This window comes from Syngnathus acus, chromosome 9 (genome assembly GCF_901709675.1).
Source record: "Syngnathus acus chromosome 9, fSynAcu1.2, whole genome shotgun sequence".
NCBI lineage: Eukaryota > Metazoa > Chordata > Actinopteri > Syngnathiformes > Syngnathidae > Syngnathus > Syngnathus acus.
In genome coordinates, this window is record NC_051094.1 from 421,652 (window position 1) to 449,592 (window position 27,941).

The 27,941-nt window shown below is 47.9% G+C and overlaps 3 protein-coding genes across 4 annotated transcripts; 1 reads left to right on the forward strand and 2 right to left on the reverse strand.

Moving 5' to 3' along the window:
* Positions 1–3,540: 3,540 nt before the first annotated feature.
* hic2 (hypermethylated in cancer 2) lies at positions 3,541–19,789 on the reverse strand. Of its 2 annotated transcripts, none has more exons than XM_037257958.1 (2): positions 19,580–19,789; positions 3,541–11,101 (listed from the first exon to the last, which is right to left on the reverse strand). In XM_037257958.1, the coding sequence occupies exon 2, from the start codon at positions 11,017–11,019 to the stop codon at positions 9,280–9,282; it is 1,740 nt and encodes a 579-aa protein (XP_037113853.1). In that variant the 5' UTR covers positions 11,020–11,101; positions 19,580–19,789; the 3' UTR covers positions 3,541–9,279. The 2 variants fall into 2 exon arrangements, with proteins under 2 accessions (XP_037113853.1, XP_037113852.1); XM_037257957.1 differs by having other exon boundaries at positions 19,572–19,789.
* A 1,768-nt stretch (positions 19,790–21,557) lies between these two features.
* Positions 21,558–22,765, forward strand: LOC119127410 (G-protein coupled receptor 183-like). Its single transcript, XM_037259344.1, has 3 exons — positions 21,558–22,082; positions 22,286–22,629; positions 22,691–22,765. Exons 1-3 carry the CDS (start codon positions 21,558–21,560, stop codon positions 22,716–22,718), a joined length of 897 nt encoding a protein of 298 aa, XP_037115239.1. The 3' UTR covers positions 22,719–22,765.
* An 804-nt stretch (positions 22,766–23,569) lies between these two features.
* On the reverse strand, positions 23,570–25,948 carry si:dkey-88e18.2 (interleukin-12 subunit beta). Its single transcript, XM_037259347.1, has 7 exons — positions 25,862–25,948; positions 25,663–25,741; positions 25,082–25,330; positions 24,888–24,990; positions 24,524–24,714; positions 24,015–24,163; positions 23,570–23,905 (listed from the first exon to the last, which is right to left on the reverse strand). Exons 1-7 carry the CDS (start codon positions 25,946–25,948, stop codon positions 23,783–23,785), a joined length of 981 nt encoding a protein of 326 aa, XP_037115242.1. The 3' UTR covers positions 23,570–23,782.
* Between the last annotated feature and the right edge of the window lie 1,993 nt (positions 25,949–27,941).

Genomic DNA, 27,941 nt, shown 5'->3' on the forward strand with positions numbered 1-27,941 from the left:
GGAAAGCAGGCCTCAGTGGCAGCCGAGCAGTTGTGTGCCAGCTGAAAAGAGGTCGTCAGGCTGAAGCAGCGCCGGTGCCCACCACCTGCCGAGCCCCTTTCTCCCTTCATCGGGCTCGGCCTCGCTTTCTGGGCTTTTCTCCCTGACAAGCACTCTGTGACTCAGCAATCCAGGTTCAATTCAGGGATGGGGGTGGACATAAAAGACCGAAAAGATTCATTTGGTGAGCGGGAGAGTCGGTCAGGGTAGGCGCTTTCACTACTTTGTGTTATATCCCCAGGGCTAAAAGCGACACCTGGTCGAAGAACAAATCATCTTTTCCCATTGAAATGAATGGAAATGCCGCTAATCTGTTCCGGCCTTCAATATATCTTTTCCATAAAAATGAGGGTTGGCTCCACCATCCTAACCCTGCCCAAAAAAAAAAGGGTTTTCAAATATTTTCAAAATGGTCCATAGGGTATTGAAGAACGACCAGCAGCCTTGACATGCATACGTTGCGCTTTTTGCATCATTTCCTTCGCAATGAGATCAAGTTGGTGCAGTACAGTGGAAAATATCTTGAGCAGTTCACTCAGCCTTGCCCTGCTTTGGCCTTGTCTTCATGTCTTTACACAGGCCTCCCGAATATTAGATCAGCTATTGATGCGCAGAGTGTACTCTGCCGTCCGTCCATCAATACCGATGGCTTATTGATGAAGAAGTTGTAGCGCTGCCGCCAACGTGAGGCCGGCGCATTCGGGGGGGGGGGGGGCATCTGCGCGTGTTGAAATAATGAGCCGGGGTCGGAGGGGGGTTCCGAAGCAAAAGTGTTGTCATCTGTACGTGTGCGCACACACGCACAGCCAAAGAAAAATCAATGAAAGGCAACACAAATGGAGATATATATCCATGGCCCGCAGCGCTGCACTTTAGTACCGAGACACGTGTCGGCCCAGTGGGACGGACGGCACGTTGCGCTTCTCCCCAAGGAGGAGAGAACCGAGAAGACAGTTAACTAAGTGGAGGGAGGGAGGTAGTGAGCGAGGGAGGGAGGGAGGGAGGGAGGGGCTGCCAGATGACCAACAGGAACAAGGATCCCTCGTCTCTTTACCAGGAGATGACTTTCTTGAAGGCTACCTACCATCCCTCCCTCCCTCCCTCCCTCCCTCCCAGTTCCCCCATGATTATTTTCCAACATGAAACAAATGAGAGAAGGCAATGGTATTGGTTGCCATTTGTCAGTGTTTTTTGTGTGTACATGTAGTATCTTGTACAAGTAAATGTGTGTTAGTGCATGTGATCACCATTCTAATTATATTCAGTTCAGTTCCCTCTGCAAAAAATAGACATTCTGTCATCGCATACTAGGCCTCTTTAATTGAAGGTCCAATTAAATTGCCTCACAAGCATGTTATAAATTTGGAATGTGCATCGCAGTGCCCCGCCCCCCCATTGGTCATATTCATTGTGCCAGACATCTAAGTATCGCCACTAGTCTGATACAATTCTCAAGCAGATGAAACAAACTCAGCATGTCAAAGAGTAACACAAAGCCAGTGAAGAAGACAAGGCCAGAACCCGTCCGCCCAATATCAGCACAAAGGAAGAGGTCATCTGGCATGGGAGATAACCATGGGTGTGGGCCCCCTCCAAATTGGGTGTGCGCGCGTGCGTACCATTTGCGAGCAGACGTTGTCCATCTCTGGCCAGGCCAGGCCAGGCCAGGAACAACATCCACATTCCTCAGATGATAGCGAGACAAGCAGAGGCAAGTCTGGACCCACCTGGGCAGAGAGCCTGGTGAATTCCACTCATGCTCACTAGGCAGACTGGGATAAGGAAAGCAAGAGGGGGTTACTTTGAACAACACTTTGTCTCCGGCATGCCTAGCCAGCCCAAAAAGCACTTGAATCGACTGACTTGGCGTTGGCGATTGCAGGGCTGGGCTGGGCTGGGCTGGGTAAGGCAAACGGCACCCGCACTATTGTGTTTCCTTCGGGGTCATTTAACATGTGACGCCTGGAAGGGCAGAGAGCATTACTAAATAGCTGTGCCATCTCTCCCCCCAGAAACATGACCTTAGTGGTGAAGGCTGATATCATGAACCGACTCAAAACACTCAAATCAATGAAATGCTCTCCACAGCATTAAAACAAACAAACAAAAAAGGGGTTAAATCAATAGCAATCTGACCACCTCAAACGGAATGATTATGGTCGTCGTTTATTAACTTAACAGCTTTATTGAAATAAACCAAAGGTTGACTGTAGAGATTTGAATACCAGTTATGCAATATTGTAAATGAATGGTTAACAACATGAAAATAATACAACATGAATATCAATGAAATAGTTGAGTCATGAGTAAGTCAACTGAGATAAGTCGAGAGGTTTCTAATAAACACAAATAACTGTCCTTTGGGACACAACATTGGGTACCCTGTTGTGTCCCAAAGGGCAGACCAAAAAAATTGTAAAAAAGGGGTGGAAGGATTGCAGAGCATGAGCTTGGAAGTTAATAAAGTGGCTCTCGTCACATCAAACTACAGTTGAACTCACTGGTATCTTTGATAAGGGTTCATTTAAATACCCGAGTAGGGCGTGAGCATGTGCTTTTGCAAACGTGTTTACCGTCGGGCTGGAGGAGGGGAAGGAAAGAAGGCAGGCAGCCACGCAGGCAGGCAGCCACGCAGGCAGGCAGCCACGCAGGCAGGCAGCCACGCAGGCAGGCAGCCAGGCAGGCAGGCAGCCACGCAGGCAGGCAGCCAGGCAGGCAGGCAGCCACGCAGGCAGGCAGCCACGCAGGCAGGCAGCCAGGCAGGCAGGCAGCCAGGCAGGCAGGCAGCCACGCAGGCAGGCAGCCAGGCAGGCAGGCAGCCACGCAGGCAGGCAGCCACGCAGGCAGGCAGCCACGCAGGCAGGCAGCCACGCAGGCAGGCAGCCGGGCAGGCAGGCAGCAGGGCAGGCAGCCAGGCAGGCAGCCAGGCAGGCAGCAGGGCAGGCAGGCAGGCAGGCAGGCAGGCAGGCAGGAAGGCAGGCAGGCAGGCAGGCAGGCAGGCAGGCAGGCAGGCAGGCAGGCAGGCAGGCAGGCAGGCAGGCAGGCAGCCACGCAGGCAGGCAGGCAGCCACGCAGGCAGGCAGGCAGGCAGGCAGGCAGGCAGGCAGGCCTTGAGGTGGCCTGGAAAAGGACCTTTTGTTTACCTCAGCTGGTTCTGCCTTCAATCAAGAAGGTTGCAGGAGATCATGAATGAAACAAGGGTCATGAAAACAATCTGGCTGGCGGGCGGGCGCTCTTTTACCTTTTAAAAGTATGTTGAGTTTGCTTAACATCTTTCAACTTGTATGAATTGTTGTTTGTGCTAACAGACAGCTACGTATTTCAAAAAGAAAAATCGAAGAATAGTGCCGCCACCACCGTAATCGCTATTGCAGTGTTTTGGTGGCCGGCAGCGTTCTGTTCACGCCAAACAACCATTTTTAGTCACTTCAGCCAGGTGTTTGGGAGATTGCTTTTGCAAAATGTTGCTCAAAAGATGGGGATCAGTCAACAAGCAACAGGTTTGGTTTTCAATCAAGCTTTTAATGAAAAGATTGTAAAATAACAGTTTATTTGCCTCAATGCTGTACATTAAGACTGCAAGGTTATGAATGCTGAGGTCAGCTGTATTACACTTTATGACACTTGAGTTTTTGCGAGCCCCTTGGCAATGCACGGCGGCGGCAGACCTGAATACGAGAGCTCTGTGACAAGTGAGCGGACATGAAGGGAGAGAGAGACCGCCCGCCCAAGCCCCACCTGGGTGCTGCCCACAAAGCCGCGCAGGAAACCACCTTAAATACTGATGTGTGCGTTGCGTGTCATCGGGCAAGTCTAGACTATCTGTGTTTGCACGGGCAGGAAGCCCAGTTGTGCGCACTTTGACAGCGGGAAAGCTTTTCATGCTTCATTAGTCATCAAGAAAGGCCCTACGTGTGCGTGCGGACGTTACACAGTTTCTCAGGCCGCAGACCCTGATACATTATTGAGCACTTTGTCCCAAGAAAACAAACCAAAAGCAAGTCAACGGCTAGTTTCGCTAACAGGTTTTAGCGGCTAGTCATGGCTTTCTGGAAACAGCCACAAACCCATGTAGATACCAAAATAATCACTATTTTGGGCATGGGTGGACGGAAAAAGAACATAAGGTGTAATAGAGTACAAGAGCACATTTGTGTAAACATTGAAAGAGGTATTTTGGTGTCGAGTCAACGGACGTACAGAAAATACTGAAATGTAAAATGCACTGGCAGATATGGCGGAGTTAAAAAAAAGTAGCGCTTTGGGCGTAAGAGCGATAAAGCGAGGGACGATAAAGCTTAAGACGAGCTTTGAGGGCCCTTTTCGTTACTCTTAAGACTGCCTTTGGTTTAGTCTGAATGGCAAAAGCTAGTATGCCAGCTAAGCTAACAAAGCTAACATTTTGAAAACCTTGGGCTACTTTTCCACTGGACCGAAAACCATGCCATTTTGGAATGCATCCGACAGGCTGACGTGCTAACAAACTCAAATAAATAACGCAGGTAGACGGTGTCCTCCGTTTTACTTCAATGGACTCAGCCCGTTAGCTGAGCGGGTACCGAAACGATAGTAGCTGCAGGTACCACCGTGTTGTCATGGAAAAAGGGGCCTAACTACCAAACTTCAAGGTCCAGTTTTCCTTACTTTGTGTAATGTGTTTTTCTCTTAAAGCTTTTGTAACACTGCATAAAGAAAAGTTATTTCCACCAAACACAAGTAAGAGATGAGGTACGACTCGAGTGAGGGAAGTGTCTGTTAAGCGGGAAGTGATATGAAAGCACCTCGGGCCGAGCCGGAGCTTTTGAAAAACATACAAAGTGCACTTCGTAAAGCTATCTCACCCTATGGTTCTGTAAGAATAAAAAAAAAACTCAGACGGAACTAACATGTTAAAGACGCAGGTGTGGTTTAAAATGAGAAAAATATTCTCAGCAATTAAAAAGAGTGGATGATGTGTATGTCGTTGCTTATGTTTTGGTAGGTCATTTAATGGCAGATGCAAGGCAACACCCAGGAAGAGCGAGTTCAAAAAATAATAATAATAATACAGTGGCCTCCAATTGCATCGCAGCTCACGATGCTTTCTGTGACAACATACGGTTGGAGAAAAGAAAACACCCGCCGAAAAATACATGAACTAAAACTTGGTAGACATTCAGGTGTGAGTGACAAATTGGATATTGACCATCCATTTAAAAAAAAAAAAAAAAAAATTCATAATCCCAGAAAAGATCACAGAATGCAGTAAATGGCTGTTCTCGCATTTTTTTGATTCCCAGCTTGAAATCCTCAAAAAACATTCAAGAAAAAAAGAAAGAAAAGAAAATAGGGGGTCCTGCCTTCACCCCAGTCTCACACTTTGAGCAAATATTCTTTGCAGGGTTGAGGGCAGGACCGCAAATAAATACATTCATCACTGACATTTGATTAAAAAAAACAAAACTAAACACCATCAATAAGTGTTTGCACCAACTTTGTAAGGAGGCTCAGCCAGCCAGAGGTTTGTGCTGCTTTGACCCACACAACACCGGCAGCTTAAAAAAACAACAACCAAATAAATCAAGAAACAAAGCAAGGAGAAAAAACATTCACAGTTAAGACTAGCAGATTATTCTCGTGTACATGCAGAGGACCAAATCAAAAGCTACCAACAACCTGATGTGATTATCATTAAAAAAAAAAAGAAAAGAAAAAAAAAAAACCCCAAAAAAGCGTGCGACCTCGCCCCCGGCCGGCCCCTCCCACTACTGAAGAGCGAGCGCCAGGAGGCCGTCGGTCGTCAAGTGCATGTGGGCAAACACGGATATGCACCACACGCAGCCCCACTAAACAAACACATCAAGGATGCACTGCCCACCCCCCAGACAGGCCAGAGGGCATGAGGGGGAGTTCGGGGTCACCCCAAAAGCCAGCTGGCAGAGGGTGCATCGAAAAGCAAACATGCTCCTCCCCCTCATTGAATATGCAGCAGTCCGAGCCCACGCTTTTGCTTTGGCAGCAGCGAGAGGAAGAAAGAAAGAAAGACGCAAAACAAACAGAAAACAACTCTGACTGGCCTTGACTTGAGGTCTGTAAAAACTGGAAAAGTTTGTAAACAATGAGATAAATACATATGTTTCTCTCTCTCTCTCTCTCTCTTTTTTTTCTTTTCCTCGAGCCACACATGGTTCCATAGTCATTCAAATGTGCTTTGGTTTAAAAAATAGTTTGTGGATTTTGGGTATGAGCTTTTCTTTTTTTAGGTCTTTGTACAACTTTGCAACTATTCATGAACATAGTGCGTTATCGACTAAAATGTAGACGTGTTTGAGCTGCCTCACCTTTTGTCAAGGCTCTTTGTGTTAGTTGAAAACACCCCCCCCCCCCCACCCTTTTGTTTTATGTATGAAACTAGTGTTTTGCTTTCTTCTCCCCACCCATCATTAAAATACAGAGAAATTGATACAATACTATGTCTTACAAATGTAGCTGAGAGCCTGCATTCACAGATGCAGAACTATCCCTGAAGTAATTGTATAGTAGTAGTTCTAGTCGTAGCTCTAGTAGTAGAAGTATTAGTAGTAGTATTGTCACAGTTTGGAGTTTCGCAATGTCCCACAACAAGCATTCAAACGCAGCTACAAAGTCTTTTTTTTTTTTCTTCTTTTTTTTTTGCAGCAATGGCTGGATATCTTGTACGAAAAAAAAACAAAAACAAAAAAACATCCGTTGCATGACATACATCGAGCTGCACCCCATATCAAGTGCTGACAGGTACGAGAAGGCAATGCACCGTGGACTCCATCTTGCGCCAGAGGATGGATGCATGTTTGTGGTTTACAGCAAGGGGGAGGGGCGGGGCATGTACCGACCGTGCAATTACTAGCCAACTAGTAATTGCATAACCGGCAACATGACCAAGTAGTAACTAATGCAGGACTCCAGGATGCAGGTTGTAACTGTGGCCGCATCCTTACATGATAAATTCACAGACCATGAGGGCAACAAAGAAACCAAAAACAACAACAACAAAATAAATTCAAGAAGACGGCTAACCCAACAATAATAAAAAAAAAGAGAGGAATGCCTATACCAAAAACTTGTAGTGAAGGTCCACAGTGTAAGAGTGGATACACTGGACAGGCTTTAGTGACTACGTGTGGCGCCCGCCGATTACATAATAACGGCGGCCCAATTTTAAGCATGTACTCGCTCGCTTATGAGGTAATGCATCGGGAAGTTTGAATAACTTCAAATAAAAAATGATGCGACACAGTTGAACACAGTCAGAGACGACAATAACAAAGGATCTTTGCAGGAGACCGATGAGGAGCTGTCCAGTGCATCTCCCTTCTTGTTACAAGTTTTCACAAGTCTGGCTAAAAAAAAAACAAAAAAACAAGCAACTTGAACTTCACATTCAATTTCTGATTATAAGTCCTAGATTTTTTTTTTTTCTTTTTGGTCTGAACAGAACATATTATCAAGTCCTGTTTTTAAAGTTGGGGAATATAAAGTGATAAGGACTCTGCACATAAAGACAACAAACCCCCCCCCCCCAAAAAAAAAAAAAAATGGTGGTAAAGTTCACCGGCCCACCAATCAGCACAAGCTTTCCTTTGCAAACCACCACAACCTTTCTCCATCTGTCTCAGAGTCATTGGCCAAAAGTCCAGGTCAAGAATGAATTTCTTTCAATGGACTTACAATATAATTCATAAATTTGTATTATACAGGAACAAAAATAAAGGAAAAACAAAAGTGAAATAATTTAGTATGCTATATATCTTAAGTACATCTTTTTATTTGAAAAAGCTTTGGTTTGAACTCATCTAGCAATGTTTGTTAGTTAGCTCTGTCCTCCACATTCACAAGATCTTTGGAACACACTACACCTAAAAACCAACTAACCATCATTCCTTGCCTTGGCAAAGACGCTACAGTACATTTTGAGGCGGCGCCACCCTGAGCGGGGCAACCCGGAAAGCTATATTCCATTCTGAAGCCACCACTGCTAAGGAGAATAGAAAACTGTGTTGAGAGATGGGCAGGTTAAAGCATCAGGTGAAGATCATCTACACACTTTTTACACTTAATTACATCGGAACTTTCAACTAATCCACATATAGAGTTCGTAATCAGAGGTAGCGAGGTCGGTCACAAGCCCATATAAATAGACTTCTTTTTTTTTTCTCTCTCTCAAGGGGAGGAAAGCTATACAGACAAAATAAACGTACCCACTGAACATATTGGTCAGTCTAAATCACCCTCTTCTTATTAGCCCCCTTTAAAAACAGATCCCTCCCTCCCAATCCACAAGAAAAACCCAAGACCTTCCAGTTTAAACATTCACGGAAACATTAGAAGTTCTTTAAGTAAAACAAGTACCTCAAGGTGGGGGGGGGGCGGGCGGGAGTCCTCTTTCCCAACCACGTTTGCACTAGCGGGCAAGAGGGGAAAAGAGTGAATGTTCAACAGCCATCAAGAGAACGTAACCTTGATCCCACCTACAACCTTCCATCAGTTAAAGCATGGTCCCGAACCCAGCCGAGTCACCCCCCTTCGTCTTAAATCAAGATGCCCCAGCGCTCCAAAAAAGAAAAAGGCTGTAAAGCTGTCGGTTACCAAAAAAAAAACCCCAAGAAAACGCTTATTATTGCCAGTGTTGGGTTCTTTGAATCTATTTGGTCAGAATAGCGCCAGAGAGCAGAGGGAACTCTTGAGCTATCGTTCAGCTGACAACCAGTGAAAAGCTGTTCCAAAGGTAGAGGAGAAGACAGACGCATTTGGGAGCGGGGGGGCAGGGCTGGACATTACATTGGTACCCACATTCACATTTTTCGGCCTTGAAAGACCACAAGTCACAAAGCTATGACGCCACGGCTTTATGACTTTGGGTTGAGAGAAAGAAAGAGAGAGCGAAAGACAGAGAGAGAGAGAGAGACGGAGGGAGAGAGAGAGACAGAGAGAGAGAGAGAGAGACAGAGAGAGAGAGAGAGAAAAGAGTAAACTGTCCCTCTATAAGTCCTGAGAGGTGAGTGAGCGTATGTCACTTGAAAGCGACGGTGACAATGGTCAATGCGCCCAGCATGGTAAGATGGCAACAACGCTCACCCGGCCGGCCGGCCAGGGCAGGGCAGGGCAGGGCAGGGCAGGGGCGGTAAAGCGAGCGAGCGCAATCCAAAACTGTGCGTTTGTTTCTCTGTGTTTCGCTTGCTATTTCTTCCCAGAGTTCTTTGGCTTGATGCGTTGGTTGCTTTTCTAGGAGGGCGAGGTGTGCATTCTCAGGTGACTGATGAGGTTGCGCTGTTGCGTAAACTTGCCGCCGCACAGCTGGCATTCGTAGGGCTTCTCGCCCGAGTGCACGCGCATGTGCTCGGTCAGCCGGTACTGGCGGGTGAAGCGCATGCCGCACTCCTCGCAGGCGAAGGGCTTGAGGCCCAGGTGGCTGCGCATGTGGCGCGTCATGGTGCCCCTCTGGGTGAACATTTTGCCGCAGATGTTGCACGGGAAGGGCCGGGTCAGCCAGTGGCTCTTCTCGTGTTGCCGCAACGTGGCCGGGTCCTTGTAGCTCTTATTGCAAACGGTGCACTTGAAAGGGCGGGCTTCCGAGCCAAAGCGGGAGGGCCCCACGGGGGCCGACAGGTCCTCGGCCTCCTCCTCGTCTTCCTCTTTCACCAGGGCCCCCGCTTCCTCTTTGACGTAGAGCTCGTCCTCGGTGTGCGTTTCCACGTGAGCGTTTGAGTTGCTCGAGCTGGGGAAGCCTTTGCCGCAGGGGATGCACACGTAGAGGTTGTCCCCGAAGGCCGGCTCGAAACCTTCCTGGCGGTACACGTAGTTGGCGTTCTGGTGGGCCCCGCCTGGTCCGCCCCCTGCGCTCTCTCCTTCGCTCTGACCGCTCTCCTCGCTGTGGTCCTGGCCGTTTTCGCCTCCCTCTTCGTCGTCTTTGCAGCGGAGGCTTTGGTCGTTGCCGGCGGGTCCGCCGTCTTTGGGCCCCACTATCACCCCGTTGACCAGAGGCCTGTCGTGATCGTCAGACTTCAACCCCGACGCCTCCTTTTTGGGCCATTCGTTCTTGCGCCCGCCCTGCCGATACTTCTTCTGGGGCGGGGGTCCGTCGTGCTGGCCGTTGTCGCCTTTCGAAGCGCAGTTGAGCTCGGCGGCGTCCGAGCTGCAGACGTCGGCGTTGTGGAGGGTGGTGGAAGAGTCGTCCAGGGAGGCACTGTTGGTTGTGGATACTGAGGCAGATTGAGGGGATTCTTGGGAGTTGCTGTGGGGGCTCAGGGCGTCGGTGAGTGGCGTGCCTGCCGAGGGAGGGCTCTTTTTGGTCAGGTCCAGCCCGAGATCGGGCTCGCCGGCGCTTCCTCCGCTGCTGAGGTTACCGTTACTGCTTCCGTTGCCGCCGGCGGCGGCGGCGGCGCTCCTCCCGCCCGAACTGCCGATATACATTTCGTCGTCGGAGAGCTTGTCCCGAAGGCCTTCGTCCGGCAGCGGCAGCGGCTGCTCGGCGTCCGAAGGGCTGGCCTGATAGTGGTTGTTGGGCCCGGCGGGCGTGGAGGAGGAAAGGCGCTGGTTGTTGAGGCGTAGTCGGCTAAGGGGGCCGGGAGCGGAAGGCTTGCCGGGCGGGGCTTTCCCGCCGCTGCGCTTGAGCTTCTTTCTGCACAGGGCGGCGAGGTCGTGGAGCTGGAGGTAGCTGGCCGCAGTTAACAGGGCGCTGAAATTCTGCTCGCTGCCCTGCTCCGAGGAGGAGAGCAGCTTACCGGTGTAGATGAAATCCAGAACTTGCCTGAACACGGAAGGGTTGACCATCTCCGTGTCGAGGTTAATGAGGTTATCGTGGAGGACCAAAGACTTGAAGTAGATGCTGCTGGCCGCCAGGATGTTCTTGTGGGCACGGAAGAGCGCATTCTCTACCACGATGATGACATCGCACAGGAAGCCCTTGGCTCTCTGTTGGTTGAGTTGCAGCAGCAGTTGTTTGGCATGATTTGGCAGTTCCATTTCCACCTTCCTTCCTTCTGCCCTTCCTTCCTTCCTTCTTTCGGCGTCGCTCGCTCTCTTCCTACACCAACGCCACCTGAAGCTGGAAAGACCGAGAAATAAAAAGGTGATGAGTTTGCGCTCACTAGAAGGTTTCTTGACCACTTGCGCACCATGGTAGTTACATTTTGCTCTTCCGGTTCCACGACTCTCACAGAGCTTACTGAGCGTGGATTCACACTTGTTTTCTTGGCTCAGGCCCCAGCACAGTCGTCCATAAAAGCACAACTTGTGCAGTCCGCCAAGTGGAAACAGCAATCAAATCTCAGCTAGCGCCTTTGAAGCAACAATAAAAAGCGCCATTGCTGCGAGCACATCCATCATCTAACCTTGAAGCTCTCAAATGCACCACCACATCATTATCACGTCAACCTGGAAAGAGGAAACCGTCTCCCCTTCTCAGCTTGCATTTAAAACAAATTGAAACCCCGCGTAGATCAAATTCTGATTGTACATTTTGCCAATGTTCTGGCACAAAGGCAAAGGGTGGGGAAAAAGAAGGACTAAAGTAACTGGTTTAGGTGCCTCATCTGGCTTTCTCTTCCCTCTCCCCGGTCGTGAGAACTCCAGTTTCAGTGGGATGCCCTCCTCCCGTCCTATTCTCCATTAGGTCATGGTAATGTCAGCTCTGCCCCATTGTCTGGGGCTCGCTCGCTCGGTGGCACGGCAGGGATTAGGTGACACTTGAGCAGGTAAAACTACACAGGAGGGGGTGGAGGGTGCGGCTCAAAGACAAGGACGGCACCACCCGATCCTCCACAGAGGCCCTCCCTTCCTCACAGCCTAAAAAAACAGCCCTGCTCACTTTCTAGTGTGGGCCTGAATCGCCAAATACAAATTTCAATCTAGAAAATACAATACAAGACAAAGAGGTAGCACGGCGGCATGCGCGGCAGCTAAGACGTTAACCCAGTCTTACAACTTTTTCCCCGACGATAATTAACACATCATTTCCTTGTCACTCGACATTGATTAAATAACGAACCACATCATTGGCAAGTGATGCGGTACTGGAATCCAGATCAGAAGGCTTCTAGGAAGTCTCAACTGCGACATGTTTTTCGGTGGGCTCCGCTCGTAATACGGACGCGCAAAATGAACGCCTCTCGGAACACCGCGTACTGCATTACCGGAGATTCGAAGAGTGCCGCCCGCCGCTTACCTCCATCAGCGTTTACTGCGAATGACAATACGAGCCGTGTCAGCTCAGTGTCGACCGAGAGATTTAAGAGCGCTTGCAAACTGCCAAGTCGCAGTTCAGTGTGTGTAAAAACAACTCAAGAGTACAGCTTGAATGGTTTCGGAACGCACAAAAATGACTTTGCAGTTGTCGTCGTTGTCGTCATTTTCCAACAGCAACAATAATAACTTGTTGTTTATCCAGGTCTTAGAGTTAACTCCCCGTTTGAAGCTCAAACCGGCCTCTAGGCAGAGTCGAGACAAACTGCATCACAGCTTTCTTAAGGAGCTCTCGACCCGACAATAACTCCAATGTCTTATGTACCAACACAAAAGCTCCGTTGGAACAAAACTCCACTTTAGCAGGAATGCTTAACTGGAGCTGTCTGGCTCTTTGAGAACAGTTGCGCTGGCTTGCTGGCTTGCTGGCTGGCTGATAGAAATCAGCTCAAGTGATCATTAGACGCCAGCCAGGTCCAGGCCTGGGCTTGCCTTCTCTGCTTTGACACTTGGACTCGTGGTCTTGGTCCCCACCCCCCCCCCAATCTCTCATCTTGCCTCCCAACCTTCACGGATCTGCCAGGGAGAGTTGAAACTCCCCACCGCGTAGCGTGTCGTAACCAGCCAAGGGCGAAAATATCCTGGCTGGATCTGCGTCCGACCTCCACGCTTGATCATCGAGGAAAGACGGACATGTTTCTGTCATGCCGGGAAGCCGCATCTTGCTTGCTTACACCTCTGCGGACTTTATGGGTGTGGGGGGGCTATTCCACCAAACGGACATAAAAAGGGAGCCAGGAGAGAGAAATCTTCCCCACCCCCCTCGTTTTCTCATCCTCGGTCCAATCCCATCACCCACGTGGCGGCTAGCAGCTCCCCCCGGCCCCTCCGGTGCTACTCTGCCGGCTGGATTCCGGGGAGCCGCTAATGGAATACGCCTGATCTATATGCAGCCAGGGTAGGACACGTGTAGGCCTCGCTGCTTGCTGTTCCTTTGGAGATGCCCAACAGGCGGTGGGTGGGGTGGGGTGGGGTGGGCGGGGGGTTGCAATTGCAAATAGACCTGCTTCATATCTCCAAATCCAGATCATCACGCATTAAGTGAAACACGGCGAGATGAATATCCACAATCGGCTACGGTTGCATAATTGCCGGTGGGTTCCCAGCAGGCTTCATTCCGCCTTTTTCCAATCCCTCCGCTAAAAACCATGATGGGTCTTGGCAGAGAAGCTGAGAGATGTCAAGGAATTATTGACCCTTAAGAAACAAGACGTGCTCTGACCAAACAACCCCCCCCCCCACACACACATACCAATTGAAGTCAGGGCAAGGGGGGGGGGCTTTGAGCAGAGAGCAGGCAGGGGTAGACATTGCCCTTCAAGCGGCGAGCGACCAGGAGATCAGTTTACCTTGCTTGCAGTTTTGACCTTTTCAAAAACAGGCCGTGACTTCATGATCGAGGGGCAGCTTGCCGCTAAAACCCCTTACGCACCCCGTTGCTTCGCCTCAACCTTGACTTCTTTGACAGAGGGGCGTGTTCCCTGACTTGACAGACATGATCGGAAAACAAAATAGATCAGGTGTCAAGAGAGGAAAGAAGAACAGCAAATGATCTACTATAGCAGAGATTTGGGTGATCCGGTTTGACTTCATTTGGTCTCTACGGACATATATACTTGGCAAGCATCAAGGCATTTTTTTCTTGAGTGGCTGTAAAAATGTTCAGGCTCTCAATCATCCCGAAAACGACACCGATGTAACACGTTAGAGGCCGTACCCTGCGTTAGGGTTTTGCTTTCTGCCGCGGCATCCCCTTTTTATTCCTCTCAAGGAGGATTAAGGGAGAGCACAGCAGCAAACTTCATACGGGCAAGTTGACGGAGGAAGCAGTGGGCTGTGGCGCTAATCTCCAGAACAGAGGACCGGGAGCCTGGCGAAAGGGCAGAGGTGACACAAAGTCCCGTGGCGCAATAACAAAACACACCCTACTACTGCCAAAGGTCAGCTGCTTACATCTAACAGATAAAAAAAATAATAATAATAATAAAGACTTTAAGAACAACACACTCAACTTTAGGCTGGGCTACTTTAGCAACAAACAGTGAGCAGAAAGACGGAATGTGGGCAGATGAGACAAAAAGGTAGCGAGCGGACCCCCGTCATGGAGACAGTGCACTTACAGCACAAGCACAGAGTATCTATCTATCGCTGGTGGGCAGAGCCAGTTGGGGGAAGGCTTAGGTTAGGGGGATGGTACAAAGCCAGTTTGAAATACAAACAGTGAGCAAGTACCTCCGAGCTATTTCAACATGGCTGACAAGCAGAGGCCCGGCCCGGCCCGGCCCAGCCCAGCCCAGCCCGGCCCAGCCCAGCCCAGCCCGGCCCGGCCCGGCCCGGCCCAGCCCAGCCCAGCCCAGCCCAGCCCGGCCCAGCCCAGCCCAGCCCAGCCCGGCCCAGCCCAGCCCGGCCCAGCCCAGCCCGGCCCAGCCCAGCCCAGCCCAGTCGAGATGAACGGCGCGTGCCAATTAGCAAGGTTTCAATTCTCTCGCTGGCCAAAGCTCACAATAAGGAGATTAAAGACAGCAGCTGAGCTTTGGCCATTTTCCCCACCGGCCGACATCCTCTCGCTCCTTACACCTGACGTGCTGTGTCAGGCACAAATTCACACATTTAAGCATTGCTTTGGGGAAAATTGTCTGGAATCCCACGCCAGCCGCCTACTCCAAAAGTGCAGATAGATTGTCTGAACAAAGTGCCAACATCGGGGCGGAATGGCTCAGCAAGCTCAGGTAGCATACAAAGTATTTGTTTTTTTTCATCGCCAAACATAAGTAGGATCTACGGAGGCAGAAATATTTGAGGAAATTACGCTTCAGTGCGCACAGTAATATTGACAAAGCTAAAATGACATGCTGGCATTCAAAGCGATCACCAATGCAGCAACGATGCTCGCCTCAGTGAGGCAGGCAGGCAGGCACTCTTTGGTTACTCTTTGCTGTTCGTATCCATATGGAACTATGCATAAGACTACATTTGAGTTTTAACTTGGATTTTTTTTGAACTCGTCTACAATGCCTGGCCAGCCCACATAGATGTGTTATTTTTCAAGAACGATTGCCCACTCCAAAGTCTGTGACAATGCAATGTCAACGGCCCGACAAAAATGTCCGGTTTTTGGAAACGTGCCCGTTTCAGAAATGCAAAGATTCGGCCCAGCGCGGTAGCACCCAAGAATCCCATCGAAAACAAACGACCGAATGAACTCAATGTCACCGTTGTCAATGCAAATTCAACGTAGCTTTCAATGCTAATTTACTTTCGCCTCCACTCGACTGGATTAAACACCCGACATCTAGGGGGGGAAACTTAACGCCAATTTGATTCCCAGAGTCATCTATCTCCGGGAGGAAGACTGCGATCCGATTGTTGGATACAAATGTGGAGTGAGGCGATCCGGCCGGCCTTCTGGCGGTGCGGTGAAGAGGGAGGGAAACGCATGCATTACAGTAGCTCCACCGCGGCAGCTAGGGTCAAAAGCTTCCAATTTTCATGTGTCGGCCAGTTGGGCCGTGTTGCAGACAAACAAGTCCTGCCCAGGGTGCAAGGGAATGAAAAGAACCCATTTCATCACAGGAGGGAGGGGGAGGGGGGGCACAATGCGTAGGAGGACGAGGGAAGGCTTCGTCTCACACACGTAGCTCATCACCTTGAGGCAGGGAGGGAGCGAGGGAGGGAGGGAGGGGGCACATGTACATATACATGATTTCAAACCGGTTTGCTCACATGCAGACAAGGAACAAACGTTTCTTTTTGCCTACTTTGCAAATGGCACACACACCTTCAAAAGTCATTCTTAAATGGATCGAGATATAAAGTATATCAAGTCAACTAGGAAACTTGTGGCGCACATTTAGACGCACTGCCTGCCTGCCTCCCTCCGTCCTTCCCATACAAGTTCCAATTGATTCAATCCAATGCGTGTTGCCACTGGCCACAATTCATATGGTGCATTAAAAAAATAACAAAAAGGGCTTTACAGACACAGGAAGGCTTGGCGGGTGACTGAAGACATGCCGTTACTTTTACGCTGGAGGACACAGGACTTAATTCATCCATACTTGGATCCTGCTTTTTGTGACTTGTTGTAGAGAATAATTAACACATGGAGAGGGGATAAATCCCAGCACTCTGCCCGCACTGAATATCTTATTTTCATTTCCAACATCTCATCTTTGTGAAGCCATCACGAGGATTAGCCACACATGTTCAGGTCGCAAAATGTTCATGGAGGAGCACCGAATGGAACACCAGTTACTTTCATATAAGACAAAAAGAAAACTGCCATCTACAATTGATTCTACCGGCTTGCGATTTGTTTCTACGTAGATGAACCAAAAAAGGGAAAGCCCAAGTTCCCTTAGCAAAGTTCTTCAGGGTGCCTCAACCTTTTGATGCATTTTCGCAGGAGCCCATCATGGAGTACCTGTGTGTGTATGTGTGAGGAAGTAAAGCAATCAACCAGCCAGTGAACATATGATTGCTAAGATAAAGTGACTCTGTTCTTGGAAGAATGAACTTTGTTGGTGAGATAAGGCTGACCAGACACCCTCATCAAATAAAAAAAATAAAAAAAGCAGCACGCCCACATGACCTGAAGCTATAAGCCCCCCCCCCCCCCCCCCCCCCCCCCCCCCCCCCCCCCCTAAACACAGCTACCACCCCTTTTAAACACATCCCAACCTTCTGGCTATCTATCACAAATACATTCCAAAGAAGAGCGACAACAACCCGGCACTGGACACTGAACAAATCAAAGTGCCATGTCTTGTATGGACGCAAGTGCCAGCCGGGTCTTCAAGTCCTTGAAGGCCTTCTGCATGGATGCATTGCGCTGCCTCCGCGATGGCAATGTACACAGGGCAGGCACTGTGTGTGCATCAAGAGGAGTGGATCATGAGGCACACACAGGCCTCAAATTAACCTCCGGGCCAAGCTTTGTAGTCCGTAGTGATCAGTTAAGCTTGTCACACTGATCAGTTGACTCGGGCAATAACCTCAAATCCACACTCAAAGTACATCTGCTGACTATTTCACAGCCGCACCGCGCTGATGTTTGTCCGTGTTTGGAAAATGACAGGTTGCCAAAAGGGTGGAGGGAGCCATAGCGACAGCTTTTTTTTTTTTTTTTTTAATCAAATCTTTTTTTTTTTTTTTTTTGGGCTAATGTTCACCCTCACTGTGGTTTCGGTGCCACGTCGATTTAAGCATCTGAAAGGAGGAAGACTCGGATTAAATGCATCCAAGCAGCACCTGCAGGTATGCTGAATCCTTTTAATGAGCGTCTTTGCAAATAAAGCCAAAGAATAACTGTTAATGTTGCAGTAGAAGCAAATGCTGGAGGCAAAGCGAGAACTCTTCCCTCCCCAACCAACATCTTGACAAGCCTTCTCTAATTAAGATGCTATACACAAATGGTCTTTTGCCTCGTCACGCCTTGAACAGCACACTAAAATAGCCTCAGACTCAAATTGTGAAGGAAGGGCTGGAAACGAGGACTGCGATTATGGAATACTCCAACAAGATATCATTTGACACTTCATCCCATTGGACTATGGCATACTTTTAGAAGAAATGATTTGACACTTAATCCCATTGGACTGTTAATGCAGTCTTGGGCTATATAAAATGAGCTAACAAGAATACCTTGTGTTGTGTGACTTTTACAGCTTTTATTTTTGGGTGCAAAGAAACTGCAGTAACATACAATCCCATCCCTGCCAATATATTTCTTTGACCTTTCTTCTATTCAAGTGATTTGATTAATCGTTGTAGAAGCAATATGTAACAAATAGCTAAAAGCCACATGCGGTGTTAATAGCATCATTGGCTACGTTGACAAGGACACATTTATTCGGATCGACAAGTGTAGCTAGCCACTGTCTCAGTACTTTACTGTTGTATCCAAAAAAAAATAATAATACCGAAGCGCTTGCTAAAAATTGTTGTGTCTTTGTCTTTTTGTTTCTTAGTTCATGGTGATCTCAATCAAGAAAACTATCTTGTTTGACCCAAAGGTTCAAAATGACTCGGGCAAGTATTCGTTTGGGCTGAAGTTCGAAGGCTCATTTGATGTACAATGCTAAATGGCCACGTTTTCTGTACAAGGCATGGAAATAAAGTCAGATGGCCTTGAAATACAATGGCAGCCACATAACTAAAAATCCACCACAAACATGCTTCAAGCCTGCCAGGTGCCATCCATCAAGCTGTGAATAGCAACTTGCATGTGGCAATCCCAAACTGGAAAATGCACTTAAGAGAGGCATACGAAAGAAAGCAGCTAAAAACAAGTTGGTAACAAAAAACATGAGCCAGTCAAGTGAACCTACATTACTGACATTCCTATGCCTTATTATCTCCATGCCCCTTGGTACTTTCAGCAACACTAATCACCTGAGAATTCAAAGTGCCATTCCCCTCCCTCACCTGTGGCTCAACTCGTTGGGCTTTTTGGGACTTTCGATTCAATAAAGACCTACTAGCACCGCTGTTTGGGGCGCAAAACAAAGATGTGCTCGATGAGAGCTGCTGTCCGTCCGTCCGTCCGTGCGCACGCACACACACAGACACACACAGACAGACACACAGACACACACAGACAGACACACACACACACACACACACACACACACACACACACACAGTGCTGCGAGACTCTCATGGCCGGCCAGTCGCTGCAACTAAATCGCTTTCATTGGCCTTAGGCGGCACATTGAGGTGGATTAACCTGAATATAAACAACGCACGCACGTTGCGCCATCCATTCAGTATCGATTGCTGACCATTCTCTTAAATGCGTCGCTTGAGTAGAATCCGCACCGTTTCGTCATCAACAGGGAGAAGAATGGCAGGAGCCGAAGAACAGATTGCAAACGACGATCGGAAATGTTGTGAGCGTATCGTGTCATAAAAGCAAGGAAATGAGATGCAATGTTTTGCCAGCCTGTCTGTCGGTGATTTGGGCATCGCTTGGTAGCCCATCGTGCAGCATTTGCAAAGGCATTCCTTTCATTATCAATCATTGTAAGGGAGACCAGAAATACTTGGATCTGGGTTTCGGCGTTAAGAAAGCCTACAGCAATAAGACACAATCGGCACAAGCGTAGCCCCCCCCCCCCCCCCCCTCGCTTTTTTTTTTTTTTTTGTTGGCACGGCGTGGAAAAAACGCTCGAGCGTAACCGTAAAGCCACTCAAGGCAAGAAACAAACACGCCAGCCACAAAAGCAGCCGTTTCACATGCACATGAAAACACATTGAGAATCGTTGCAAATTACCTTCTTACATGGGTAGGGTGGTTCTCAAGCGTTCTTTACCATCCTCTTGCTCATCTCACAGCCTTCGGGACGCCATGTTGCAAGCTTATGACGTTACGCTTCCTCACCCCTGACCCACATTTGAATAGGAACCAGCCCGGAGCGGAGTGCTGCAGCGGCAGCGGCAGCAGCAGCGGTAGCAGCAACAGCAACAGCAGAGAGAGAGAGAGAGAGAGAGAGAGAGAGAGAGAGAGAGAGAGAGAGAGAGAGAGAGAGAGAGAGAGAGAGAGAGAGAGAGAGAGAGAGAGAGAGAGAGAGAGACACGGTTCAGCCCACTGTGGGAGAGTTTCAAGTTGGAACGGCAGGCCGCCCCGCCCCTCCCCTCCCCGCCCCGCCCCGCTCGCTCACTGGCAGCGCTACCTGCAAAACGCAAAGATGGGAGGAGGATGCCCATTGCCCACACACTTAAGTCGTTTACCAGGCCAAATGTGATCCCAAACAAATGTCACCAAAGCAAGGTGAACTGGAAGTCCGTTTCCCTCCTTTTCTGATTTGCCCTGTTTAATTGGCAGCTTTTATTGCATGGCATGAGGAAGCCACATTTATTTATTTATTTATTTATTTATTTATTCATTCATTCATTCATTCATTCATTCATTCATTCATTCCAACCGAATGTTTTGAACATGACTCTTTTCAAAGCCGCGTTATCAATAGAATGAGGCGAAACGTGCAGCATAAGCATTTTCTGACTTTTCACTTTCTGGGTGATACTTGTGACCTCCTAGGTCAGACGAGTGAGAGCTAAATCAAGCAGAATTGTTGGAATGGGGGTCACAAAGTGGGCACCAGATGTGCGGAAACCGCCTTGCTTATTTATTGGCTCCTCCCCCCGCCCCCCACCTATAAGTGTGTCAAACAAACCCTTGTGAAAAGCACCAATTGCAAGCGTATCGTGGCTGGTCTTTATTCGACATAATTGCTGAAGCAAAGTCACGTGGAACATACATTCTTATGAGGTGTTCAAATGGAATCATCATTTCAGATCAACGTACGTTTCTCTGGTCGAGGCTGGATGGCGTTGTGCCAAAGCACTCTACTGACATCTGTTGGTCGCTAAAGGAAGTGCCACTGCTGACCCCAGACCTGCGAAGTTCAAGTCGTGCTTACTGTCAATGCATTCATGAATCAAAATGACCCCTTCAGATTTATATATATCTTTCCTATACTTAATGTGGATTATTTTTCTTTCATGGGCCTGTCCGAGGACAAATAGCCGCTTATTTCTTGTCAGCCCTTCAAAGTGGTTTTGAGAGTTCCTGCTGCCATCTTGTGGTTTCATTCAGTGCGTGTGTTTGTGTCTTTTGGCTGCACTCGTGACTCCTTGCTGTATGTATCTTGGAAGGTATGAAAAAAGCACTCGGAATCGGAAAATACAGGCAGTACAACCAAATATCTGCCTCGTTCTTGATGAATACCTACGTGCGTGGACCTACTACGCTTCTGTAATTCCATGTTGATCATGATGGTGGGGGGCACTTCAAGACTCAAGAGTTTTGATTCGCCATGTTTCAGCGTGCCAAACAAGGAATTGGACTTGGGTCAATCACAGGCTCTGTTCAACATTTCGGTGACTAACAACACTCAGGACGTGATGTGAAAAATGGCAAATATTCTCAAACATCCCCTGAGGAGTTTGCGTTTGAAGAGCTATTCAAACTTGGGCTCGGTGTATGGAAATAGTTCCAAGGGAAATGGACTTTGACACCCACCCCTGTTAACAAAATGACGTTGAGAGGAGACAACAAGCACCACTGGAGACACAATTGCAGATCCCCGAGAGACTCCGTTGGAAGGCCTCCTCATCACATATGATGACTTGCGCTTGACTTCACCCAAAAACAAGACAATGCACTGCGTGTTCCAAATCCCCCCTGGAGGTCAGCATCTTGCCTTTAAAAGGGGCGGTAGAAGCTCCGACGTGCTCTATTGACGGGCGGCAAGACCATGCCCCTGAACTGCACCATCCCTCTGTCAGTTGATTTGGACTCTGTCTGTGACTTCTTGGTGTTCATCTTCCACATCCTGTTTGCCACCAGCGCCGTCTTGGTGGCCGGCTCGGTGGCCGTGGGCATCGCTTCCAGCCGCTGGCTGCGCATCCAGAACCGCTTCATTTTCATGCTCAACACCAGCGTCAGCGACACGCTGACGGGCTTCTCCGTCTACTACTTGGGCCTGTTTGACGTCCAGGAGGGATACCCGTCCCGGAACGGAACCTTCTACATCCTCCCCTCCTTCCTTGGCGTCAACGTGTTGACCTTCTTGTTTGCTCAGTTTGACCGCTACCTGGCCGTCTGTCACCCGTTCTTCTACGACCGCTACGTCAGCCGCTCGCTCGTGATCGGCGTGTGCATCTTCTGCTGGACCTACACCTACTCCATCCTCACCGTGCAGAACATGGTGCCCATTTCCAAGGCGGCCCAGATCAACGCCTTCGGGGTCATGACGCTGCAGATCATCGTGTTGGTCAAGGTCAGATTTGGGAAAAGCAAAAGTGCGGGTGCTTCGGTCGGGTAAAAGTAGCGATTTGCTCCTCTCGCTCGCTCGCTTATATCAAAGGAAAAGGGAAGTGTAGACCACGCAGCAGCGTTTGAATCATTTGGGCTTTTACATGGTTTGATTGTGCAAAGTAGCTCCGGTCACATTCGTCTTGGTACTTGCTCCCACTGCTGAAGGTGCTGATGACGGTCAAGTTGTACACGATCACCCGCAACCACCTGTCCCGAGAGCCGCCCAGCGCCGAGCGGGACAACAAGAGGGAGTCGCTGCGCATCATCGTTCTCGTGGTCATCTGCTTTCTGGCCCTCTGGTGCCCCTCGTTCGTCAACATCATCGTCAGGCAGCTCACCCGGAGCGGGGTCCGCTTCCGCAACGAGGCCACCAACCTGTTTGCCATCATGGCGCGCCTCAACGCGCTCGTCACCCCGGCACTGTACATTTGGGGGAGCCCGGCCCTGAGGGGAGCCGTGTGGAGGATCGTCTGGAGGCGGGTGTGCCTGTGCCCCAGGCGGAGGGCCAGGTAAGGGCTCAAACATTTCAAAGTTATTTTCACCTTCACCTTCCATGTCTTTCCGTTTCAGGAGAATCGATATCACTTCAAAGGTGTGAGCCCCCAAAAAAGGAGCAGGATCTCTACGACGGTGCTGCGCTGCGCTGCGCTGCGCTACGCCTTTTGCTTTTCTTTTAAGAATAGTGGGCGACTCGATATTTCTGGACCAACGGCACTCTTGTCTATTCTCGTAAGCACATTCCATTTCGCTCATTCCAATTGCTCATTGTTCAAGAACTTGACAACGCTAAACATCATTTATGCATATTCTTTACTTTAATGAGGGTTCGGTGAAGTCATCTCCAAGTGATGTCGTTAACCAAACATCTTCAAATGATTTCATAGCAAGAGGTGTTTTTACAATGTTTCAATTGAAAATCTGCCGGAAAGCTTCATGTATCTCCAACTCATCTGTGGAGTCAAATATACATTGCTGTCTTCTTGGGTTTACAACGCTTCCATTTTCCTCCTTGGCCCTGAGTTGATGACACAAAAATACAACACAAAAACCGACATTTTGAAATAACGCGTGAGTGTCTGGGCGCGGGTTGTGGGTGACAGCAGCTTTTAGCGACTGTTCCCATTTTGTATTTTGAAAATGTTTCCGGTTCAGTAAATGACTACAAGTGCATGCACATATGCCTCCTTGCCCACGTTTAACAACTGACAAATTTGTAATCACTTCACTCACATGATGGTGTATGTGATGCTCAAAATTTGGATCACATTGCAATAAATAAATAAACAAATAAATAAACCAATTAAAAAATATATAAATATAAATACATCCAAATCAAGCTAGCAACAGCTGGTATACTTGTTGTGGCACTTGACTATGAAGCCCCAAACTTCAAATGAACAGAAAGACAGAAAAGTAGTGAGCGAATGGCTGGCTAAAGTCAACTGACCTCAATGAATGCAGAAGAAAGGGGGAAAGTGAGCAAAACCCTCATTTAAGGAACAGCAGGTTGCTTGGTTTAAAATAAAGAAACAATAAAGAAACATATGAATAAATAGTTTGGTGTCAGAGTGTCAGTGTTGAATGTTCCGTAAAACTACAAAGGCCTCACTGACTTTCGGACATAGTATGTTGCAAGAGATGGAAAGGCAGCAGACGCTGTGGTCAGCAGGTTACAGTTGTCCATTCAGTCCACTGGCTCCAGGCTGACTGGACCAGCTCGTCCCGGGAGTGAACCCGCAACCTGCTGATCTTCTTGGGTACCAAGGAGAGCGACGAGCGTCCCTTCTGACATAAGCCGGGCAAACGCGACAGAAGTTAGTGAAGAGAAACATTCCAGAGCACTTAATCACCAAAAAAATGTGCTTTGTGGAAGAAGTCGTTGCACGTGTTGCACCTTTCCGTCATCTTTGCGCTCATATTCCACCTCGTGCTCCAGGCCGAAGAAACTGTGAGGGGTGGACCAGCTGGATGGAGGACGGACGGTCACGCTTAAGCTGTGATCCACTTCTTGACATTGAACAATTTCAGGACTGTCTGGTTGAACTGGGCAAAACACAAGTGGCAAGTTCCCATTCAGCATCGTTTTTGTTTTATGACACACTCTCTCTCTCTCTCTCTCTCTCTCTCTCTCTCTCTCTCTCTCGCTTGGAAGCTAGCTAGCTTGCTAGCTATCAAGCTATTTAGCTAGCTTACAGCAATGCAATATCATGTCTACAGGTATTTTTTTTTTTGCTTTCTTATGTAAGAAATAGTAGCAATAGTTTACAATATGAACGCTAATATTACTAATGTTGATCATACTACTATACTATTCACATATGCTCTGCGTAAAACACATTCCTAATGGCAATCCATATTTTGTACCCAAAATAAAATCACCATTAATCAGTTACAATGACTCACTGATATCTCTGAGATAAAATGTCTTGGTCCTCCTGAGGAGGGAGTTGTTTTCGAGGGCTTCGGCCGTGAGTTCCAGCCTGGTGCTCTCCTCGGAGTAGGGTGAGAGCGAGTGGCGCAGCTCAAAGTGGAGTCGGCCATCTTGTTGCTCAACGGTGCTTTTGACCCAGCTGCACGAGTCGCCTCCTTCACGGCTGTGGAGAGAAAGCAAAAAGAAACGTGTGAAAGCCATCCCCTGCTATGAGGGAGCAGCCATTCTGCTGGGAAAACAGTCAGCTCTCTGATAAGTTAGGAATTGAGGAAACAAAACGTCCAAATTACGTTTGTTTGTTTGTTTGTTTGTTTGTTTGTTTGTTTGTTTGTTTACCAATGCGGGTCCAGTCCGAGGCGTACAACTTTGTACTTATTGTCGACCCAGGTACAGCTAAAAGCGCAGTTGTAGGACTTGGCGCGGCAGGTGAGGAAAGAATCTGTAAAACAAATGATTCCAAAATAAATAGGTAAAAGCACATATAAAATAGGAGTCGATTTTTGAACAGCGCCAGACAAGGATCATCTCACCGAGTTCCCCCTCCTCCTCGGCCTCCAGCAGGAGATAAACGGACGCGCTCTCCCCTCCGCTCCAGCAAGTGTACTCTCCCAGCAAGGGCCTGCCTACCTCCTTGACCAGTAGATTGGCACCAGCCTTCTGCACCTCATCTTGGTAATCTTCATCCAGGTCCCTACCTTTAAACGTCCATGTGACGTCATCTCCATTGATTGTTGCACCGCACGGCAATGTGACCGAGGCGTTTATCTTTGCCGTCACAACTGCATGGACAGAAGAATAGGAATTTGAGGAAGATGATCATGAACCTTTCATTCTGTGGCAAAGCTGATCAAAGCATAAGGAATCAAATACTTGGGTTCAAAAAAAAAGTAGTGCGGATTTGTATCACTGAAGCAATGTTGTTGTTTGTTTGTTTGTTTTTGGAAAACACATCATGAATACTTGGCAGTTGTTTGAAAAAAAAGAAAAAGAAAAAAAGAAGCATTTTAATGGATGCCGAAAAATCGACCTTAAAATGGTAACTTCTAACAGCAGAAATACAGGGAGGGACAAAGAAAGGACAAAAGTACTTCAAATGTCAAAACATACGTACATGATTTGGGGAAGTAATTGAGTCCATTCACTCCCATAAGGCTGATGAGCAGAAGCCCAAATATCCGCCGCATTGATGTCTGAGGGATCAGAGGACAAATGTTAGCAATTCAATAGACGCATATAGTATTTGTATGATTTCTGGAAACACCACAATCAAAAGAGTCATTCTAAGCAAGCATCCAATGGCCTTCACTTACCATTCTGGTGAAAAGACTGAAAAGAAATGAAGAACAAAAGTGCAGTTGCTGCTGCTGCTGCTGCTGCTGCCGCTGCTGATCGATCATACACACCGAATGAGCGCAAAGACTCATTTTTATACTCTTGAACATAAACAAGCATCAGCAACATTTTACTATCCCTGTGTGGGAGTGACAGATCGAAACTGAGGGACGCAACGTAGTAAGACAAAGCATCACTCGCTTGACGGTGCACTTCTACAAGTATGACGAAGGAGAACAAGCGGGGTGATGTGGAATCGGATAAGAAGTGGGTGGGGGGGGGTTGCCCTTGATTGAGATACAGCTAAATGCACCATGAAGGGTCTTTTTATTTATTTATTTTTTTATCTCTTTTAGAGGCAGGCGTTTCCACAAAACATAAGATAAACTGCGTATGTGCTGTATGTAAATAATGATTGGGCATAAATACAATCAAATAATCATATCTAGTAATATATTCATGAATAACCTATTTATTAGTAACTAACTCATCAATAAGTCTAGGTCTAGGATCTAAAACATGCTTAGTCAAATCCTCAACTAACTTTTAGACCCATGTGCTAAAATAGCACTCAGAAATTTTGAATAGAAGAAGAATTTCACCCAATCACACAGTGACGCCAGTGATGTGACATTTAAGTGGCTCTATGGCCCAAAAAAAAATAATTGCCCGAGGAATTTCCATTCTTATAACTCACTCAGTGGGCAAGAGCAATTTGCTGGCAAATGACATATTAAGACTTCCTCATGCACGCAACAACTTCCTGCGGTTTCACGTTGTGAACAGCGACTCGCATTTCTTGCAGGGCTGGCTGCGCTCATAGTTTTTTATTTTCATTCACGGTGAGATCAGGGATGGGAGGGTCACTAGCATACCTTGACATTTCTTCCTGTAACGTGCATTATAAATCAAAGGTAGTATTTGAACATATTTGTCAATGGTTGTTCAAATGTGGTTCATGTCATGCAAGGGCCATAAAGTGACATGAATGTCTGCTAGCTAGCAGTATTTTTCATTTGAATGTCACTTGGCTGCTACTTTCCAAGCAGCCATTTCAACTGTAAACTGGAGAGAGGGAACTGCATATTTATTTTTGAATGGATATTACAAAGTCGCGTCCTTTAAATATGCGCGTTTGGTTTGAGTTGACATTTTCCTTTTTGTGGTTTTGTGATCTTCAACTTGATTGTGAAGGTCAAAATAGTTTTTTTTTTCTTCCGCGCTACGAAACTTCCACTTTGAATCTGATTAAACGATGAGTGTCAAGAAACGTATTTTCTTATTCGTCACCGTCCACCACGGTTTAAAACATCCCCCGTTTGATGACAACATACAGCTGCCCTTTGTAAAAGGATCAGTTCACCCAAATTTGGATGAAATTTCCACGATTCGTTCCACTAGGACGTGTTGCGTATGTGGGCATCACAGAACAGGAGTGGCGGCGTTAAGGCAAACAACTGCTGAATGAAATACTTTACTTGTACAATGAGCCCGAGCTGTGTCGTAAAGTAAAGTAAAGTAAAGTAAAGTAAAGGACAGGACAGGACAGGACAGGACAGGACAGGACAGGACAGGACAGGACAGGACAGGACAGGACAGGACAGGAAGGGTCACTTCTGCTCGTTTGATCTCAAAACGTCCAACTTGCTGTGGACAAACAGACTCCATCATTGTCTTCTTCCATAGCAACCACGGGTGCTTTGCTCTCCCCGGCTAGATACCCCTCCACCCCCAAAGGTTATTGGTTGTGGACTCAATCAGGCAAAAGGAGAGAGTATAAAGAGTCGATCGTACTTGGCTTGGGCAGCGTCTCTGCTAATCTTCTGAGGCTGGCGGCTCCCAGCTGGTTTCGGCTTCCCGGGAGCATCTCCGTGAGGTGTTTGTTTTCGACGTGGCCCACCACTGGCCTATAAGGAGGTGCAAGAAAAATGAAGAGCTTGGATAACTTGATCAAGTCTAGAATGACGTGAAGTGACCTGGGAGTACGTAGTTACAGCTTTTCTTACCTTGGCCTTGTACTTCTGGACACTCCAGGTAGGTTGCAGTTCTGGAGTATGA

What these genes read in the sequence shown, in the direction of transcription:
- hic2 (XM_037257958.1), bottom strand. Translation starts at nt 11,019, where the DNA reads ATGGAACTGCCAAATCATGCCAAACAACTGCTGCTGCAACTCAACCAA.
- LOC119127410 (XM_037259344.1), top strand. Translation starts at nt 21,558, where the DNA reads ATGCCCCTGAACTGCACCATCCCTCTGTCAGTTGATTTGGACTCTGTC. An exon ending in AGATCATCGTGTTGGTCAAG is followed by an intron (nt 22,083 to 22,285) that starts GTCAGATTTGGG and finishes CCACTGCTGAAG; the next exon opens with GTGCTGATGACGGTCAAGTT. An exon ending in TGCCCCAGGCGGAGGGCCAG is followed by an intron (nt 22,630 to 22,690) that starts GTAAGGGCTCAA and finishes TTTCCGTTTCAG; the next exon opens with GAGAATCGATATCACTTCAA.
- si:dkey-88e18.2 (XM_037259347.1), bottom strand. Translation starts at nt 25,948, where the DNA reads ATGATCGATCAGCAGCGGCAGCAGCAGCAGCAGCAGCAGCAACTGCAC. An exon ending in TCAGTCTTTTCACCAGAATG is followed by an intron (nt 25,742 to 25,861) that starts GTAAGTGAAGGC and finishes CTGATCCCTCAG; the next exon opens with ACATCAATGCGGCGGATATT. An exon ending in CAATTACTTCCCCAAATCAT is followed by an intron (nt 25,331 to 25,662) that starts GTACGTATGTTT and finishes CTGTCCATGCAG; the next exon opens with TTGTGACGGCAAAGATAAAC.